General features: G+C 46.1%; 1 protein-coding gene across 7 annotated transcripts in view; it reads right to left on the bottom strand.

Moving 5' to 3' along the window:
- CREBBP (CREB binding protein) overlaps window positions 1-17,179 on the bottom strand; it is a 95,967-nt gene extending 78,788 nt beyond the window's left edge. For 6 of the 7 annotated variants that reach the window (XM_053991861.1, XM_053991863.1, XM_053991867.1 and 3 more), the window contains exons 1-2: window positions 16,524-17,179; window positions 2,345-3,057 (exon numbers count right to left, since the gene is read on the bottom strand). In XM_053991861.1, coding sequence (XP_053847836.1) covers window positions 2,345-3,057; window positions 16,524-16,608 — 798 coding nt within the window. In that variant the 5' untranslated portion in view covers window positions 16,609-17,179. The remainder of the gene's footprint in view (window positions 1-2,344; window positions 3,058-16,523) is intronic. The other variant, XM_053991866.1, reaches the window with a different exon arrangement.
- Between the last annotated feature and the right edge of the window lie 4,510 nt (window positions 17,180-21,689).

The raw sequence follows: 21,689 nt of genomic DNA, 5'->3' as shown, positions 1-21,689 counted from the left end.
TCATAGCTCTTTCTTTCCCTTAGGATATTGCTACAGTCATCACCTAGAGAATTTCATTCCAGCCTTGATAGAGATACAGTAGGATGGCAGCTACATTTTAAGCATGTTCACTATTAGGTAGATCAGCTGCCTCACCACTTTTATTACAGCTCTTTAAATCTTTTAAGCTGTACACAATAAGTGGTAAACACCAGGGAATCAGGAGGTGAAAAAACAAACTAACCCAAATTTTCCTTCAGCAGAAATTTCAGTTTCAGAAGAACAGACAAACTCACTGAAGTGTTTCTTTGCTTTTTTTAAAAGCTTTCCTGGAGCATCAATAAGAAAAAGCTAACACACAATCATGGCTGATAATCCTACTAGGACAATAAACTGGGGGATGGGGAGAGACTGGAAAAAGATACCAATCCTCAAATGCCAACTAAGAAAATGGCAAAAATAGAGAACACTGCTGCTTGGCACAAGAAAATTCAGGGAGCAAGTATTTGTTCCAAAAGGGAAACACAAAATCTTTGTGTAAAACATTGAGCTCACATGCTCTCTTTACTAAGAGAAAAATAAGATGTATATAAAATAAAACTTTTTTAAAGAAACACAATGCTTTTAAGCTTCATCTTATTAAACAAGAGATGGAGTTCTGGAACAGTTTTCCTGTTTTACTTGGACAGGTTTTAAAAATTATTTTAAGTGCACCTTCAAGGAAGCACCATTTTATCACTTCTGCTGTCATGAAACAGTCCTTTCACTGCTCTTTTCCAGTGTACTCCTTGCTCAAGTCAACTTCACTTTGCTTCTTGCACATGTGTAAACTGAGGCAGTCTGGGTCCCTCTCCAAGCTGGTGAATCCATTTGTAGCTGGCAACAGGCTAAGCCTGAAGTCCTTGAAATCTGGAATGTGTCTGAGTTCTGGCCTGTTCTTTACTAGAGGTGGGTTTGTTTAAAATAAATCAAGACCTCACAGAACCTCCCCCATCAGGCTCACACAGACTATGTCAGCAAGTCCTTTGCTTTGGGGTAGTTCTACTACAGTTGGTTCACATAAAACTGAGTAATGACTAGGAAAAATCTACTCCTAAGAACTTAGGTATCCGTAAGTTCACAGAATAAGCCAGATAAATAGAATTCCTCAACTCTTCCCACAAATTTCAAAGGAAAACAAAAGAAAGATAAGCTGACTCTCTTTCAGTGCAAACCAATCAGCTTCCACACAACAAAATTAGCTGTCTCCAGCCTCTAAAACAGTTATGTCAACTTTCAGATGCTCTGACCTTCACTCGTAACACAAGTATCTCTTCCTTAAGCAGAAGCATCTCTTCACTGCAGAGAGATTGCTTTTTATGGTTTTTATTTTTAAAAAATTAAAATTAACTATACAGTATTCCACAGTGATGTGAGCATCTCTTCAGAGTACAGGACACACACTTTCATGTCAGACAATGCAATTTTTTCCACAATTACTAACACATCAATGAATTAACATTTACATGCTAATAAACTACAGTGACAACAGCTACTGATGTATGAATAGATAAAATATCAGAGATAAAAACTGATCTTTTTCTACATATCAGAACATGGTGGGTTTGCCATCAAAATTTCATGAAGGAACTGTACCAAAATAATCCAGACAAGAGATAAGGCACAATGCAGGAGGAGCAGCAGTCAAAACACTGCTCTAAGCTCACACCTGAAAACAAAGAACTAAAAAGCAGTAACTGCATCAAACAGGGAGCCGGAGCAGTGCCCCAGGACAGAAGCAGACACTTCCAGGTATATATTCCCTGCCCTGATCCACAATGGCCACCAAATTAGGCTCCTGCCCTTCCCTTTCACAGCTTGCATTAGCTTGGCAATCTACGTGAAATTTGATGTTTCCAGATCAGTTCCTCTGCACTTAAAAAACATTTGCTGCACGGCTGCTGACAGTGGTCCTTGACAAAAGGAGCAATTGCTACACCTCTCCCTTCAATCTCCACGTGTTCACATTGCTTTAGAAGATGGCGTTGTCTGGCAGCTAAATTGAGATCCTGCACACGAGAAATCATCTGCTTCCTTTCTGCAGGATTATGCTACTCTTTTCTAATTCACTCTGCTAAGATACTCTCCAACATTTAGCTTCGAGGACGTCTTTTTCAACAAGTACTTTCATTTTTGATTACATGAGAAGAACTGCTTCAATTATCTCCTTTTCACAGTATCACTGGTGACTGAAATGGGTAACTACAGACTCAAGAAAGCACATCCTTTAGTTCTGTCCCAGAAAAGGATCTACTGTTTTTCCTAAACACCTGTATGGAGAAAAACAAGTGCAATAAATAGAATACAGTAAATGGCATGTACATACTTTAGTAATTGCTCCTGTCTGTGCTGTGTTCAGCCCGGTGTGCCCAGCCATCTGTGGAGATACTTGGGTTAAAGTCTCTGCCAGCACACTGCCTGCATTCCCCTGCATGGCAGGGGCAGAATATTGCATTCCTGCTCCCCTTCCTCTTCCAGCTGCCCCAAGAGATCCATTCATTACCTGCCCTTGTCCTTGCTGAGGCTGATTCATTAAACTGTGACCAGAATTACTGTTGAGAAGGCTCTGGTGTGTCTGACTGAAATTAGTATTCATACATATCCCAGGTCCAGTCTGCGATGTTGCAGGGCTGCTCGTCACCATTCCCACTTGTTTTTGTGCTTGAGAGTTCAGAGTTTGGGATGCAGGTGTGGTAGGTCCAGAGGTGCTGGCTGCTTGCTTGGCCAGGCCCGGAGCAGAGGAGTCTCCTGGGTTCAGCGGGCTCTTACCCATGGCACCCAGATTCCCGATGTTCGCGCTGTTCGGCTGCCCTTGCACCTGAGCACCAACTCCCTGCTGCACGGGGCTGCTCGAGTTCACATTGCCAATTCCTGGGTTTAAGGAAGAGCCGCTGCTTCCCCTCAGAAGCTCAGAAAGTTGTTTGTGTTTGGAAGCCGCATCTGGAACGAGGTTCCCACTGCTATTTAAAAGGCCCAACTCGCCATTGGGGATCAGCTCATCAGGAAGATCATTTTCCAAGTCAAACAAAGATCCGAAATCTACAAGTTAAAACAGAAACATGGGTGAGAAAACATGACAAATGAGTAGCTAAAATATTTATCTTTGCTACTTTGTACCAGTGTTAACAATGACAGGCATTCAGGATGTCTTTACCCGGGACTAAGAAGTGAGTGAGGGTCCCGGTGACACAAACTCCAGAGCCTTTCAGAGCACAGTCATCACACACTGCACACACAACCATGCAGGCTACAGCACTGGCCAATAAACAGGTTTGCTGGCAACAATTTTGACAAAACGAAGCTTAAGAAAACTAAGGTGGCATGAATACAATGATCTAATCTAATGCTTAAATTTCCCTTGTTTTGGCTAAAAGATGAAGGCAGAAATAACAACAGATTTTTTTCCTATTGATTTACTCTCCCAAAAGAGCAATTACATCACTTTTCCAACCTCCTCTGCAATCCCAAGCCACCACATCTCACCCAGCAATTCTACCTCAACCCTGTCATTTATGTGTGCACATGGCCAAAGAACATCTTCCAGCACTGCTTCAAAACTTCACCAAAGAACTACAATTATTTTCTCAGCAGTTTGATCCCAGTCTCACATATAAAGACATTTAAGATCAGCTTCTAGGCATTGATTTGTACCATGATCTGTTACCTCAGAAGATCCCGAAAGGACTCAGCATTTTCTCCTTGTAATGCCTCTTGAATCGAGTCACTGCTCGATTCCTAAACAGCTCAAATAATTCAAATTGCTCTGTAAGTGCCCAGCCCTCATTTATCATGCCCAATATTGACAGAGGTAATCCACACACTCTCCAGATGAGCAAAATAAATCAATCAAATCTTCATTAAGCCACTTGAAGGAACAGTTCTGTCTGGCTGCAACATCCAGACTAATAAAAAAGTGGTGGGGCTTTTGTTTTTCCCTTTAAAGGACCAACTCAGGTTCACTAAAATATTTTATTGCATATCATAAGCAGCATCTGTGTAACCAGGTTATTTTAGTATGTAACTAAAAAATAGAATGTTCACTGTATATGGGTACTTCCATGTGAAAATAAAAGTTACATATTTGAAGACTTAGGGACAGGCACATATTTATAAACATCTAAGCAGACCAGCCTTAATACACCAGAGTAGCTGTTCAAACACGCAACACATCTTGGAAGAATTTTCCAATTCAAGGATGTGAACTAAAACAATCACTTCTCACTGTAATATAAATGCATGAAAACATTATTTTGCCCCCCAAGCCAGCCCTGACAAACCTCAGTCCTTCACACTGAGCAACAAACCACATTTTTTCCAGGTTAGAGCAAAGAAGAGTTATTTACTTAAGAAGGACATTCCAAAGGCTTCATTGTTTTAAAGTTTAATTCACTCTTCAACCACAAAAAGTTGGTACAAGATCCAGGCTGCAAAAATTATGTAAGATGGTACATTGAAAAGAAACAACAAACCTCAAGCAACACATAAACTGTATCACAAAGCAGAGATGCATCACCAAGCCATCTCAGCACACTTTAGTATCATGCATTTTATCAGCACGTGCATTTCCAATTCAACCTAACTGTAGAAAAATTAACAAAAATGGTCCGACTTGCAATGCCTAGTGAATTACACAAACAGGCACAGTAAACAAAGACAAAAACATTAAATTCTGGCTGTTTTGAGGTGCTCAAAGCACCACGTCCTTCAGGGACCATCATCACCTACTGGAGTCAATAATCCTTCCAGGATTGCATGTCGGCTGTGACAAATACACCCTGCTCAGAACAGAGCCCCTGTCCCTTCCAAGCAGGCAAGGGACAAGCTAACATTTCATTTAGCAAGACTGATTAAATTATTTTTAATTTCTCTTACTTGCTGCCTTTCCTTTCAGGTCTTTAGTTCATTTTTCCTGTTTGTTTTCTAGAAAAATTCCTAAGGTGTACCTTTGACTCCATGATTGCTTCATCTCTCCTCCACTCTCCCACACAACATCTCGACACTGACCATGCTGCAGTCTGCCACTTCCTATACATGTTGGTTCTACTTTCCCTCTTCCAAGATTTCCCTATTTCAGCTGGGAATGCTGGGAGGCTCTGGGAGGCTCTGCCACTGGCAGTGGCTGCAGCTGGAGCCCGACCAAAGCCATCTGCCCATGCATCACCAGGGGTGGCACACGGGGCTGGGGCTGAGGCTTCGCCTCAAACTCCTCTCACCACCCAGCTCTCCCCAAGTTCAAGGTTTACAGTGCTCGTTCACACAACTTCTGTAAATCCCACAAAAAGGTGCTCTTCCATGCTTCTGCACCAAAATTCTTAATACTTCATGGACAATAGATGTGTGGGTGCAGGAATAGGGGCAGAGAAGAAGAGACAAAATGTGAAGGGGGAAGATGTTGCTGTGGCTTAAAGAGTAGTTTTTTCCAGCTGTATTTCAAAATGGGATGCTGGAGTATAAATGCTCAATTTGTTTTTTGCTTGGCTGGCTGGACTCTCTCAGTCTTGCCAGAGCCAAGAACTGGAAATGTTTTTGCAGTTTACAAAAAAGAGTGAAGAAAGCATTTGGGAATATTGCCACTTAAAACCTGAAATAATCTACCACTCCTAAGCTCCTGTAAGAAGGCTGTACATTAAGGTTAGACATGGAAAATGTACTGCTCTGCCAGCAGGAAAATAAAAAGCAGGTAAACAACTTAACACAATGGTCCTGTAAAAATTCACCAAGAATTCAATTGTTCAGGCAATGATTAATCATCTTCTTTTATATTTCATCAGAGTCATGCACATTAAAAACAGCAACACAAGGCACATTTTACAACGGTTATAAAATGCAACAGAAAACAAAAATCTACTTGAGCATGTCTGCAACAAATCCATAAAGATAAGAGATTGTCTTGGCAGTTATAAAAAGAATAAGTATATTTACACACATATAAAAATCTGCCATAATAAGAACATGGCCCATTTCTACTGGCAGAGAAATGAAAAGCAACTGCAGTCCCTCCATCCTCACAAGAAGAACAGAATTGATCCCATTCTCAATGCTTCAACTGTTTCTCAAAGGCAGCTACCAGGAGGCTAAAAACCAAGGGATGCCTTTGCCTTTCCATGCAGTTACAGGAAGCAATGGTCAGGGAACACCTTTGCTGAGAAGTCCCACCAAGCTTTAACCTGCTCCATTCTCAAAGCTGCCACGCACCCAGCACACATCAGAGCAGGAAAAGTGGTCTGGATTTTAAAGGAGAACAGATTCCCTAAACCCAAAAGGCACATACCTCTAACTCAGTGCTCATGAAGCAGCAGAGCTGACTAAGGCTGCAGAGATTCACCTCATTGTGTCTTGACTCCAACATGGCACATCTGATCCTCAACCTCACACCTTTCATTACCTCTGTCACATAAACCCAAATGTCCTCTTAACAGCAGAGCACCAAAAAAACAGAGATTACGTTTTCTGGAAGGCATGGAAAAGCACTAGGCAAGTACCACCCCCCCACTCTTTCCAAAAGGCTCCTTCTCCAATTTGAGCATTCTGTGTTCCTTGAGCAGCTATTTTCACACATAGAAGATAACCACACTTGAGACAGTTTCTCTCCTAATTTCAGTCTTATGAGCTTAAATGTCACAGTTTTCTGCCTTCCTGGACAACACTTTCAGCAACCAGAATTAAAAAAAAAAAACAGGTTCCCTTCTAGGCCTTCTCAGAAGAAAAACACCACAAAACTGCTGCATCCTGAAGGCAGAACATTCTCATCTGTACAACTGCTTGCGACTCTTACTGGGAGACTTTCCTAATATACATACTCAATCAATTAACTTGTTTCAATGTCACTATTTTTTCCCCTTTAGCTCAGCCTGGAGAGGTGACAAACATCCTAAGGTGTTTCATTATGTGTCTTATTATCTCAAATGTATCTCACAGCAAGGAGGAGAAGAACTATCAAATTCAGTTTCATTTTTACAGCATAATCTTTGCTTGAGACGTGACTGGGAGTTCTGTCACAAACTGACTGCTTGTGGCACGGAGCAGACACTGAAGTCCAGCACACAAGCAGTATTTTCACCGTGCCTTTCTTTCATGCCAACGTAGCTGTTACATTTCAGTGAGCCCAATTTTGTTTTGTAAGGCTTCTTTCAATCACGTCAAACCCCAGCAGACAAAGCCTCAACAGTTCAGAGCTCCAGCCATTCCCTAAAATTCACTGTCAGGTAGCTCCCCTCAATAGCCACACTGTGTGGCACAGTCAGCAATTACCACATCCATTCCAACTTCCTTTCGAGGTTTGAGGATTCTGTAATTTATTGTTTCACAAAAGACAATTATTGCATTTAATGTTTTAGAACAATTAAACAATGTGTTCATGGAAAATCTAAAATTTTCAGAAAGGAAACTTCAGATTTGTGTCTTGCCCTAACAAGACATGGAAAGCTTGGGAACTGACATGCATCTGACCTTGACTTTCAGCAGAGCAGCATCACTTCTTCTGAACCAGGTTGAGAATGATGGTGATGAAGGACCTGGCTGGGTTAAGGAGACCCTGATGGCTGGGGGGAGGGTGATGAGAAGGAATAAGAGATCCAACATCGAGGATGTGGATGAGTCTCAACAACTTCTGGCTTGAATAATAAGAGATTTAAATATTTAACTAAATTTCTATCTGCCTGATTGTTTAAACTACTTGCACTTGGGATGAGAAAGGAATACAGTCTGGGTCACTCGTTCCTAAGTCACTGGAGTGGTCAAAACTCAAATGTGTTGATATGAACCTCACCTTTTGGAATCCCTGGGACTTATCTTCGAAAATTCCTTGGAATCATCATCACAGCTCTCCCTTGTTGACAGGCCTAAAGTCACTCAGGTTGGAAGGGACATCAGGTCTGACTGCAGCCCAGCCCTCCACCTCCCCTCAAAGGGCACATGCTCCAGCCCCCAAACTCCTGAGCACCCCTTCCCTGAACTCACTCCGAGGAGGCTGAACAGTCTGTAGCTGACTGCATTGCCTTTTAACCCTTTTTGAAAATGGGTTTAACATTTGCCTTCACTTGCTTTCCTGTGGCTGGGATTTTAGAGACAGCTCCTAATATCTTCCCCAATCCATTTTGGTAAGACTTCAGCAACTAAGTGACTTTTCAAAACTGAAGCTTGTTACACAAACACATCATGAAACAAATGAAAAAAAAAAAAAAAATCAGTTCTCTTCTAACCTCTACTGCAGTACTACGTGTATTCCTCACTCAGCTCCTGACACCAGCTCCACCAGCAGACACATGAGCCAGAATGGGGAAAATGCATATATCCACATCCTTTGTACCACAACTAAGGTGTGATAACAACTACCACCTGATACAGGAAAAGCCACCTGCTCTGTCCCTGTCCTCCTCCATGAAAAGAGAGTAGTGTAAACTGAGATCCTTCCTTGGTCACATCAGGTTTAGTCCCCAGCCTCTCTTTCCACTTCCATGTTTTGTATCACGATGTCATAACCTCAAGGTTCTCTCTGCTCTACTTGTCCAAGTTGTCTCCACCATCCATCTCTCTTTTGCTGTGCTAATAGTGACAACACAACCTGTGTTAAAAATCTAGAAAAACCTGAGACACTAGTTTATTTCAGAAGTAATTGGTGGGTTTAGGGATTATTCTACCCTTTCATAAAAATAAATCACAGATTACTTGAATGTTTCCCTATCAATTACAAAATAGTATATGAGAGCACATTAAATGGCCCTTGCACCTGGCACTAAGGCTTATATAAAGAAGCAAATATGAAAAATGTCTAGATAAGAAGCTAGTCTCTAATCTCCTCCCGCAGGCCAGAGGGGAATAATGCCAAGGTAACCCCAAAATGCGTGGCAGAAGCAGCCCAACAAGTGTGCTCACTCTGGTCTGCTCTTAGAAGCATCAGATGGCAAATGATGGATTGCCTTTGCCTTCCTCTGCCCTTCTCCAAAACCATTCTTCCTCTTAATTGTTTCCCAAGGTATCTTCACTATTTTGACACAGTTGCCATGTCTGCTCTCGTGAGTAAGTCTAAATCCCACCCAGCAGCATCCACAAGACACACATGGCTACTTGTCCCAGTGCACATGGCTACCAGGCAAACCCTCTTACAGACCAGAAGGCTTCAGTAAATTTATTTACCATAAGAAGAGAAACCCGGACAGAAGGAAGAGGAGGTGATCTGCCTATGGGCTGTGAGACACCACACTGGCAACATCAGCTTCTCATTCACAAGATCATCCTGATGAAGATTAAATACTTTAAGGTTCTTGCAGCACATTAACATTAACAGAAGTGAGACTGCCTTCTCATCCTATCACAAACACACACATTGTGCCTCTTGCCCAAATTTAACAGCTGACAGAACATTTAAGTTTTGAATGACCCTTTTAAAAGGAATAATCTGAAAGTCTGGTAATTAATAGTGGGCACTTGCTTAAGTCAGCATGAAATGCACAGTCTGTACCAAGCCAATGTCTGCTTGTGCCTGCCTTGAGCTGGCTCCCACAGCTGCCAGACCCACGGCTTCCCTTAAGGCTGTGCCACCCTCACTGCCCACCTGGAAAGGGAATCGGCACATAACACACAAGGACGTGAATTATCTTGACAAAAAACTTTAGCTGTGACATTCCCTGGCCACAGACTTCTTAGTGAATATATTGTCAGCACGGGTGGTTCAGGTTTTGAAGTGTTTAGTTCCTCATGCTCCCCACAATGACTGACAGTGTCAGTGGTGAGAACTTGAGCTCAGTTCTGGTTCAGGAGCTCCCTTCAGCTACACGAGTCCTTCTATGAAAATTCCCACGTTAACACAGCTTCTCCAACAGAACCACAAAACAGGCCTATTCTGGGAAGAGTGAAATAGATAAATACATACCTGAAGTAATATTATGAGACAAGGAAAAAAACCTAAGCAACATTACTATAAAACAGGCAAGTCTGGGGTCTCCTCTGTGACGTACAGAAGCTGTAAAAAGTATAAATTCTGTTCTTTTTAATGGCATTTTCCCCTTCCTATTTATGATACTAAATTTAAGGGAACTGTCTTCTGCTTGGCAACTCAAATTCAGCTGTGCAAGAACATACAACCCAAAACAAACCAAACATACATGAGGAAGCAACAGCAGACGGGCACTTAAAACTAACAATTTTTGTATATTTACGTCTAAAAAAGCTTCCCACCGTAACTGACAATACAAAAAAACCCCACTCTCTCATGAATCTTTTACTTTAAAGCACTGATTTCACTGGGATGAGGCTGTTTTGAACCATTCTCATTAATACTTTCCTTTTGGGAGTTTATGATCTTAGGAAAAAAACTTCACAGCAATTCCAAACCAGACTCATACTCAGTACTTAACTCAAGCCACTTGGTAATTTCCCCATCTCTTTTCTCCTTGAGATGACACTACACCAGAGATGACACAGAAGTGATGTCACCCACAGCTACTAACCCAGCTACCGAGGTACCCGTGGTGGCAAAGCTGGGCAGAGCAAGAGAGCAGCTCGTGCTCTCCTGGTGACACACACACAGACAGGGGCTGCCATCCAACGTCCCATTTTACTTCTCACTCTGCAGCAGAAGGTCTCCAGCTCTGATTCCTGTCTCTGCCATGTCCAGCTGCAGCAGGAAAATGACACGTGCCCGGGAGATTGGGAGGAACAGTCATCCAGGGAAGAACAACTCCTTTTCCCAATGCTGTCTTCCCAAGGAAGCTTCCACAGCACTAAAGGTGACCAGCAGGGAAGCTGGAGATTATTTTACAGACTTACAGATGTATCAATAAAAATCTATCCACACACAAACAGCAAACCAAAGATACTGCATTTATCCAGTGTCATAAATAACATCCTTATTTCTCAACATTAGCAAATAAGAAAGCAGGAAAGGAAGAGTATGTTAAGAGATTTCGATTATGAGTTATAACTATCACTGCTAATAGAAGTTGCAGTTTTATTTTAATTCACACTTATGATTCTGCAAAATACTTAATAGTATTTGTTGAAGCATCTTTATTAAAGAGTTTTCCAAATAAACAATTTAGGTTCTCTCTGTATCTTAGACATCTGAGAAGACAGATGGAAAACATAACATATGTTAAAAGGAAGATTTACAAAGCAAAAATTCTTGAAAGTGTAAACCAAATTAGGGTGGAAGTGTCAGATTTCTAAGTTATCACTCATGTTTTTTCACTGTATAAGAACAAACCCTAGAATTTTTCAAAATTGGGTTTTTCAACTACCCCTTCCACCCTGATTTCATGTTAACCTGCAGTATTTTGTTAATAGGGTAAGGGGTTTTTTTCATGTTCTTCTCTCTTAGCAGGTAGCAACATTAAGTAAAATATCTAATAAAAATAAACATTAAGAATTTGTGGAGGTTTTTAATGTAAAGCTGCAGGTATAATAAAAAAGCACAGCATGTTGCTGTAGAAATAATTAATGGCACTGGACGATCACTCCAAGGAATGTCCAGCCAAAATAGAAAGTGAATAATCTGCAGCAGAAAACTGGGAATCATTTCACAAGCTACAAAGAGATCTCTGGAGTACAGCAAAGACACAGCTTCTATTCCTGCTGGCTGGGCTTCTCCAGGAGCTCTATGGCACAGCACAAGACAGCATCTTCCTAGTTAACTTTAAGTCACTGGAGGGGGAAAAAGTTTGAAGTCCTCAGTACATGTACAATTATAAAAGTATGAATTTCAAAAAATACAGGAATGGACAAAATGGTAGGACTGTGGACTGTCACATATGATCAGGCTAGCAGATCATCTGCTCAACTTTTCATCCCACACAGACATGAGTGTCAAACTCCTTGGAAAAAACCTGTAAAAGCCCACAAACACTGAGAGAGTACACAATACCCTGCCATCAGCAGTGCCTCATGAACTGGTAAGAATTAGCTGTGCTAGATTCTATAAATGAGCCCATTTCTAATCTCACAAATCTCCTCTCCCAGATCAGAAATACTGGCATCAAGTTATGCAGGTCAGTCACTTCAGGTGAAAAAAAAATTAAGACTTTGTATCAAACTTCTAGCTCAAAGTAAACATCTTGCTTGGCATCATCATCTCCCATCCACCACCCCCATGGTTCCATGAGTCTTAAACAAAATAACCACGAAGTATTCCACAAGAAACAATATAGCCATGAAACATCCCACCTCATTTTCCCATCCCAGATAGTAAGGGCACAAGTATCACAAAACAAACGAACAAACAAAAAGTAAATTCCTGTGGAATAATTACAACTATGCACACTCCTTCATCTACAGCTTTTCAGAAAATTAACTTCTTCCCTAAATTTTCTGCCTATAAATGAGAGTGTGTTCACTTAATGAAATGATCCTTTTCCTTGTTCCAGGGAGAGAATAAGGAAGTGAGTGTGTAACTGATTCTTACTGCCACAGCACACACATGACACTCAACTTTTGCAGATATCACACAAAACAAGAGCAGACTGATTACACAGGCTTCCATGAAGCTTTTCAGCCATGCAGGAATGGACTCTTTAAAACATCCATACTAATGCTTTCACGTGCCCAAACAAAATCTGGGTTTAGATCACCGAGACGTCACTCCATCTGAAGTCTCTGCTAAGAATGTGAACACAAGCTTAGAAAACCTTGCTGTCTTTCCTTAAGCTACTTTGCTTTTGTCCAACTCTTTTGGAACTAAAACCTAAATCCACTGCAATACACCTATCTGGTTTTTGGCAGGAGAGCAGGATCAAACCAGGCTGCGCATTGACACGAACTCCCTTCTGCGAAGTTCTGTGGCTGCCTGGGAGTCAGCCAGAGATCTACTTATCTCTGCACGTAGGGAGGCACGTGCAACAGGGCCAGCCTCTCCCCAGTGTAAAATCTGGGCCCTGGATGCCAACACACAGGCCAGGAAGAGAACAGGAGTTATCGGGGAGCTTGGCCCACAGCTTTTGCAGCAGCAGCCACGCAGCTTAATCTGTGCAGGATCAGAAGTTACGGAAGAAACAAGAATTAAAAATCAACAAAATCCCCTTCACAAGGAAGTGTGAAGTGAAAACATAGCTCTAATGGACTTTGGAAGCTGCTCATCTCACCTTCTTCCCAACTTCACCTACTTTAGGAATTTGTTAATTCCTGATGCCGTCAGGGACACCCTCTGCTCTGGCCCAGATTACACTGTGTTGTTTCTGGAACTGGCGCAGCACCACAGCAGCAGAAGCTGCAGGGAACACAATGAACGCAGACAGAAGCATGACTTTAGTGAAACCCAGACCCTCACCGAGCTACCTGCAGAAGGGACCACAGTCCAGGGGCCCCCGAACACCTCCAGCTGCTCTGCTGCTCCATTCAGGCATGTTTTTCCCAACCAGCCCGAGAATGCTGCCAGGTCTCGGTATATTCTGCTGAAGGACCAATGCCAGCAAGGTACAAAACAATCACAACGCTCAGCATTGAAATAACACACTGCCATAAGCAAAGTTACTGTAATTCTACTTTTTGTAGGAGTCCCTTGTTTATTCTGTGGCGCTGGTTGAGAACATCTCACAACAGCCACAGAGGAGACAAATGTTTAGGTATAAAAACGCCTGTGTATCCAATAAAGCAGTAATTAGACAAAAGCGCTACTCCTACCTGGCTAGACAAGGAAAAATCTTTCCCACGGACATTTTACCACAGGAGTCTGCTCATTCAATATGGCACAGCAATGGCAAGCGAAGTTAACAGCCAGGAGTCTTAACCTTTCTTATTGATACAAAGAGCAGCAGGGCAACTGCGAAATGAGACTGAGACTATCATGAAACTTAACGATGGTCACAGCACCCATTTCTGCTATCCTTTCATCTCTGCACCCTTCTGCAAGACCAGACACTGAATTTAACTGCTTAGGTTTAACAGAAAAGGCCGTATTTTCAGAAGGTAAGCAGACCAATTTCAATGGCACAAACTTTGCCCCGGTAAGCTGAGGAGCTATTTTTATCAGAAAGATTAAAGGCAGCTAAAACTTACCCTGACAAAAGGAGTTGCTTAACATCACCGCATCAAAGCATCAAGAGAAATATAAACAAGGAGGAGAGCAGTTGCTTTCTGCCCAATGTTCAGGTCTGCCATCAGAGCCTCGGGTGTGAGCATTTGCAGGCTTGAGCCAAACTGTTCAGCCGGGCCCATCTCAGCGGCTGTGAAAGCACGTCGTCCCCCTCATCCCCCTCCCGGCAGCCACAGCACCACCAGCGTGGGGCTACCACTGCAATTACAGTAATTCTGTTCAACTCACTGCTAACCCAGGGCAAAAGCCTCAGACCCATCTCCCCAAGCTCCCTCGATCACGAAGGCCACTTTCCAGGTTGCAAGAGAACTTTTCCGTTTAAGCCCCAGCACCAGGGAGCAGGCATTTGACAGCAATAACTACTCAAACTATTTGCATCGCCTGCCACAATGCACGGAAACCTTCAGCGATCCTTCAACAAGCAGCATTAACTGCTGGCAACAAACCTAGAAGTGCTTTTCCTAAAAACAACCCTCTCTTTAAGTGCACAGACATTACCCACACCCTTGGCAGAGAGGTACTTTCGCCTATGGAACACCAGGACGATGACAGAACTCCTTGGACACACTTGTCCAGAATACAACTTGGGGTTTGCCATCCCAGTGCCCCCAGGCCCCTGAGCCCTGCAGAACTTTCTGCAGATGCTGGAGTTCACACATCCAGCACCACACAGAGCTCCTCGAGACACACGAGAACTTGCTGAACAGGACGTAATTAAGACTGAAGCATTCCAGAACAGCCCAAGTGAACTTCAAAAAAGAAAGAAGAAAGAAAAAAAAAAAAAAAAACAAAACAAAAAAAACCAAAAAAAACCCAAACCAAGACACTGGCTACCAGGAGAGTCTAAAACGTCTCGCTGAAGAATTAAAGAACCATAAACTGTATTTGTCCCGAGTTACAAAGAGCATTTCACAGCAACTTGTGTATCAGCCTTCCATATAACTCTACATATTTAACACAGTTCAATCACAAGACCTCACCTAGATACTCCCTGACAATTCTTATTCGATACTGTTTCTTTCTCGCTTGTTTCATTTATTCGCAGGCTGAGAAAAAATGGTTTCCATAAAAAAAACCCTAAAGGACCCAAGCATCTGTAAAGTGTTGCCAAATGCAGATTGAGCAAGACGAAAAAACCCACAGAATTTATCAGCTCAATTATAGTAATATTTTTTTTCAGTAAATGAAAACATAGCAGGCACAGCACGATTAACTTATCACTATCCCTTCCACAAGATTCATTAATCTCTGAAAGCAGAAATTAAAGTGCAACAGACTTCGTGTTCTTCTGAAACCACTCTTTCAGGGATTGAAACAGTCGGAACACCGGGAGAGGCCGGTCCAGGCACACATGCTCTTGTGCACACACGTGTGTATTTACAACGGGCACATATTGGCTGGAAACGAGACATTTTTATCTGTTTTATTATCTACAAACTCATCACAATTGAAGAAAAAGGCACGCCAGAGACACTACACGAACAGACAAGTCGCAGTGACTGCCAAGCTGCTGGGCATTTCGGCATACGAGCAACCCCACAACTTCAATTACTATCGGCAAATCGTTTGGGGTTTAAAGAAAAAATGCTTGAAACAGTTTAAGCCAAATACCCGAAAACCTCGGTCACAGGTTGGGAGGTAAAAAGAAGCACAAAGTATTAAGTGGAGGGTAGGATTAGATGGTCTTCAAGGTCCTTTCCAACTCAAATCATTCTATGACTACGAAGCTATTAAGGAGTTTTTATTCCGTAGGTCTGTCACACACAGGGGCACAGTGAAAAAGCCTGGATAGGGCGATTAGCTGTGGGTAATCTGTGGGGTTTAAGGAGTAGACAGAAACCTCAACTACCCGTCCAAGAAGGCACCGTCAGCTTTAAGCTGAAGGAGGGTAGATTTATATTCTCTATCGGGAAGAAATTCCTTCCTTTGACGACAGTGAGGCCCTCCGCACAGGCTGCTGAGAGAAGATGCATCTACCCCATCCCTGGAAGTGTCCAAGGCCAGGCTGGACGGAGCTTGGAGCAGCCTGGGATAGTGGAAGGTGTCCCTGCCCATGGCAGGAGATAGAACAAGACGGGCTTTAAGGTCCCTTCCTACCCGAAACATTCCATGATCGTACAACAAGCAGGACGGTCGGCGCTTCCTATGCCTGGCCCTTCTCCTTCCCTACCCGCACTCCACTCACCTGTCCAGCCCCATCACCCAAACCGAGGCATTAAAAACGAAGATGATGGAAGAAAAGAAGGGAAACCTAACTCAAAAAACGTCTCTTTCCAACCGCTATTTATAGCCGGGACGGTACTTGGCGTACGGGTCCCGCCCGGTAACTTCGACTGCAGGAGGCCCAACCCACCCCCGCCAGGAACCGCGGCAGGGCGGGCGGTCCCCCAGGCCCCCCCTCCGGCGGGGCGGTAAGGGGCGGGGGGGGTGTGTGGGGGAGAACCGCCGTAGAGCCCCACCCGAGCCACCCCCGCGGCCTTACCTGTGCTATCGCTGGCGGAGAAGCCCGGCGAGTTGAGCTTGGCTCGCTTGGGGTTGGGCGGCCCGTCGAGTAAGTTCTCCGCCATGGTGGCCGGAGCGGCGGAGCCGGTGATCGTTGTCGGGGGGTGCTCGGGGGGGGCCGAGCTCGCTGTCCCCGCTCCTCCGCCGCACGGGAACCCAACAGCGCCGCTCAGTGCCCGGCCGGCCGCCCCCGCTCCCCCATGCCGGGCCGCCGCAGGCCGCAGGGAGGAGGGCTCGGGGCGGGGAGCGAAGGGCCCAGCGCCCCCTCCCTGCCGGCCGCGCTCCTCCCGGGCGCTCCCCCCGCCGCGGTGCCCGGATGGCGGCTCAGGCCGTCACTCGGGGCGCATTCCGCCCCCCCACACGCTCCCCTCGCCTCGCCCCGTCCCCTCCCCTCCGCGGCGGCGGCTTCGCCCCGGCCCCCGCCCGCCGCCCGCCCGCGGCCGAGGTAGGGGAGGGAGGAGGGGGGGGGGGAGGAGAAGAGAAGGGAGCGGGGGGGGGGGGGGGGGGGCAAAAATTAAAAAAAAGGAAAAAAAATCACCAAAAAGCGGAAAAACGCGCCGACCCCCCAAAAACGCCCCAAAACAATGAGCGCGGCGCGGCGGCGGCGGCGGCTCCCGGTGGCGGCGGCGGCGGTCGGTTGGCTCCGGGCGGCTGCGCCCCGCTGGCTCGAGCCCCCTGTGCGCGTCGGCGGCGCTCGGCGCGGCTGCCCCGTGCGGCGGCGGGGCGGCCCCGCTGCCCCGGCCCGGCCCGGCCCGGCCCGCTCCGCCCGCGCCGCGCTCCGGCTCCGCGACAAGATGGCGGCTGTTGATTCCTCAATTAAAAAAAAAAGTTTTTTTTTCTCTTCTCTTTTCCAGAGCCCTCGGGGGCGGGGCGGGGGCGGGGCCTGCGCGCTGCGTCACCGCGCTCGCGGCGCGGCCCCGCCCTGCCGGAAAGGCGCGCGCGGCGCCGGAAGCGCCCGGCGCCGTCCTCAGTTGCTCCGCTGAGGGGCTCGGGGACGGCGGGAGGGTCGGGCTGCGACCCCGCCCCACACACCGTGCCTGCGGTGCCGTGCGCTCGCTCTCCGCCGCCGTGCCCCGCCTCGGTGCGCTCCGCTACCGCCTCGGTCTGCCCTGTTTGCTTCAGTCGGGGCTCCCCCCGCAGCACCCCCTCACAGCGTCCCCTCTCCGTTTGCCCTCAGATGTCTCAGGTGCTCCTGGTGCCCCCTCATAGTCTCACTTTAGTCCTCTCAGAGTCCCTCCCCCCCCCCAAAAGTCCTCGCCTCGGTCTTTCCTGTTTGCTCCTGTCGGGGCTCCCCCTCAGGACCCAGAGCTGTCCCCTCACATTGTTCCGACTCCCCTCAGATGTTTGTTCCCCCCTCACAGCATTCCCCGCAGTCTCCCCCCAGTCCCACCACAGATGTCTCAGTGCTCCCCTCACAGCGACCCCTCCATGCCTCCCCATAGTCCCCCTTTCTCCTCAGTCCCCTCGTAGTGACCCCCACAATCTCCCCTCGCAGTCCCACCATGGATTGGCCCTTCAGAGTCTCCCTTCAGTCCCTCAGAGCCCTTGCTTCAGTCGTTTGCCAGTCTCCCCCCACACTCCTCTCTCTGACTCCCCTCAGATGTCACGGTGCCCCCACACAGTGTCCCCTCCATGTCTCCCCATGATCCCCCCTTCCCCTCTCAGTCCTTTCAGAGTCACCCATGCAATCTCCCCTTTCAGTCCCACCACGGATGGCTCAATGCCCTCTCATAGTCTTTCTTCCCCTCATACTCCTCAGAGCCCTCACCCCAGTCTCTCCTCTCAATCCCACCATGGATGTTCCCTCTCAGTCTCTCCCTGAGTCGTCCTCAATTTTCCCTCTCAGACTCCCATCAGTTGCTCACAGTTACATTTCCAGTTTGCCTTCTCAGTCTCACCATAGATGTCCCCTCTCAATGCCCCCTTCACAGCCATCCCCCTCACCGTCTCCCTTCTCAGTTTCCCCTCAGTCACCTCTCAACTTCCCCTCTCAGTCCGCAGAGGTGGTCTCTCTCAATGTCCCCCTCAGCGTGTCCCCTCTCAGTTTTTTTCCTCTCAGTCACCCCCTGCAGTTTCCCCTCTCAATTCCACTGTGGACATTCCTTCTCAATGTGCCAATCACAATATCCCCTCCCAAGCTCCCCCTCAGTGCCCCCATTTTCCCCCATGCCCTCAGAGCAGCCACACACGAGGACAAGTGTCCCATCGGAGCTGACCCACTCTCAGGCAGCAGCATCAAACCCAGCCTCACTTTACAAACACTTTCTGCTCTGTCTAGACAGACTTCCCCAGCCCAAAACAGGTTTAGAAGACTGGAGCTCGTATACTTCCATGGATTTCCATACTGGTTCCCAACCTGAGAATCAGGTCGTATAAGCCCCGGTGACGTGTGTGGCAGCAGAGCTCCTTGTACCCAAACTGGTTGCTTGGGGCTGTTTTCATTGCCTTCATGTTGGAATGTCCTCCAAGGGCAGCCACAATGGGAGGAGAGGCTGGAGAAGATCTGGACACAATTCTGAGGCTGTGTTGACGAGCTCCATGAGCTGAGATGGATTCAACAGCAATAATTTATTGGTTTAAAGGAGATCTATAATGACAGTTTCCTTTGTAAAGAGTAAGTCTGCCTTTTGTTTACTGCAAAACTCGAATTCATTACATTTACTTCTACATTTACATGAATTTCATTACATTTACTTGCAAATTCTGTATTTATTTACATGGTGCCTGTCCTTGCTGAGGTCTGGCTGTAATCACGTGGAGGTCTCTGTCAGGCCTCTGCTTCTATCACTCATAACTCATTAGTTACACAAGTAAGGACTCTCTGGTTGTGCCTGCTTTAATTTCCTTCAAAAGCAGTGAGTTCCCATCTGTTTCAGGATGTTTCAGTGTGAGACAGGGTTTGGTGTCTCACAGTGCCTCTAGATGTAAAAGCAGCAGCTCTTGTCCAGCAGCATTTTACTGTGGTATAAAGCATTTATCCCAGTTTAGGTTAAAGGAAAATGTTTTGCTGTTGGAGGTGAGGGGTGGGCGTCAGGTCAGACTCAAAGTCACAGCTGAGGACAGCAGTGTCTTTTTCTGGCTCCTGCTTGAACTTTTTAACAAGTTTAGTTGGTGTATTTTGAACTGTGTCTTGGATCACTCTTTGTTTTGCCTTGGTCATTACAGCCTGGGCAACTGAGGTAGTGGAAGGTGTCCCTGCCCATGGCAGGGAGGTGGAATGAGCTGGTGTTTAAAGACCCTCAAACCCAAAGGAAACTGTGGTTCTTCAATTACATCATTTATGGATATGCTGGAGTGGCTGACACCAGGAGCCCTCCATAGCACTTCCTCATGACCCCCTTTCCTGCTGCTGCATTAACTCTGCAGCTCTGGGATAAAGTCAGGATGGAGATTTACTACTGGAGAGAGATCCTGAGTGGTCCTACAGCTACTGCCCCTTTCCAGAGGATGTTCATGCTGCCTGGTGCTGTGTGACACACTCATGTTACACCAGTACTGCAGCCCTGAGCACACAGCCGCTGAGGCAGGGGCCCTGACAGCCCCAGTGCTGTGACAGGAGCTGCTGTGTCAGTGCCTCTGAGGGAAATGCCGTGTAGCCACTGTTGGGAGAAAAGCAGAGGACGTGTGGAGGCCATGATTAGCTGGGAGAGCTCCTCTGTCTTTACAGCAAGTGCCAGGCTTGCCACACCGGTGAAGTCACAGCGGGGCTGCAAGTCCCAGGAGCAGAGTGGGAGGGAAAGGAGGTGCTTTGGAGGGAGGGAATCCTTTACCCCAGGCAGCAGGGGCAGAGGAGGAGGATCCTACTGCTGCTGTGTCCTGCAGCTTCTCTGTGCTGCAAATTCCCCTTAGGATGGCCCCAGCTGCCCCTGCCATGGGATCAGAACAGCGCTGGGTTAATGACAGGAGGGAGAGGAAGACCTTGGCTGTTTCCCACTGCCCCTTGGAAAGAGGGCTACGATTAAATACCCTGAAGGCCTAAGAGTGTACCCTGGGTACCACAGCCCTTTGGTGTCAGTATTGCAAGACTTGGATGGCCTCACCCACTAGTAATGCCAAACATGGAATAAGCTCAAACAGAGTAGGAGGATTTAATGAAGAGAAACTCTTTGAAAGACACTCTATGTCAAATACACCAATATTCCCAGTCTGGACCTCGGTGCATGGCTCCCTGCTCCCCCGCTGATGGGTAAGCCCTTGAAAGGATTCCTGAGGCCTTCATTTGTGGTGCTCAGGAGGGAGGGTGAAGCAGGTGCTTAATGGATAACTCCTTTATTCAGGGACTAGTTCCAAGAGAAATTGCATAATAAAACCTGCACTGCTGCAGCCCATCGCCAGACTTCCTGTCTCCAGAACTAAGCTGCTTAAAGACACAGTTCCTGAGATCCTACCTTCCTTCCCCACCCAAAACATTGAAGTATCATTTCAATAGCTTGTGACCTCAAAACCTTACAGCCAAACAATTAGCAGTGTTTGAAATAATTTCTGAGGAGCTCTGCCCTTTAACTTGTAGTCACTGTGGCACCATCACAGGAGTTCTCATTGGGAATGGCAGTCTGTTTTTCTTGGTAATGCTATGTCCCAGCACCCGGTGGCCTTACCATGTGCTGCCAAAGCTGTTCTAGGGTAGAAGAAAAGCCCAGAACCTGTTGCCTCCTCTCCCCCGGCCGCTGCAGAAGGTGCTGCCTATTCTTTCTCCAGGTACGTCTGGTTACACACACCCTGCACTCATGGGATTGTGGAGCAATTTTATGTGAAATAACTGTTGTTTCTGGCTTCTGATTTTCATTGTGTGTGTGAATTCCGTGGTGTTCAGGAAGTGGTGGTAACCCAGGGACCGCAATCACAGCACTGTTTTGTGTTTAGCTCTGTGTCTGTGAACTTCTGCAAAGCCTTGTCTCCTTGGGTTACAGAGATTGACACACATTCTAAAGGGTCTCCTTGCTTCATTTCATGCAGAAAGAGTATTTGCAGGTGCCTAAAGATGTTCTGTGGGTGATATCCCACAAGCACCAATCATATCTGATTCTGCTCTCCTTTTCATTAAGTATTCATTAATGTAAATCTATTTCCTACCTACTTGTTGAATAGAGTTTAATGGGGGCTGGATGCAGACTTGGACTTTTCTGCGAAATGCTCAGAATCCTGC

This window comes from Vidua macroura, chromosome 16 (genome assembly GCF_024509145.1).
Source record: "Vidua macroura isolate BioBank_ID:100142 chromosome 16, ASM2450914v1, whole genome shotgun sequence".
Classification (NCBI taxonomy): domain Eukaryota; kingdom Metazoa; phylum Chordata; class Aves; order Passeriformes; family Viduidae; genus Vidua; species Vidua macroura.
This window is presented reverse-complemented; position numbering and strand designations above follow the sequence as displayed.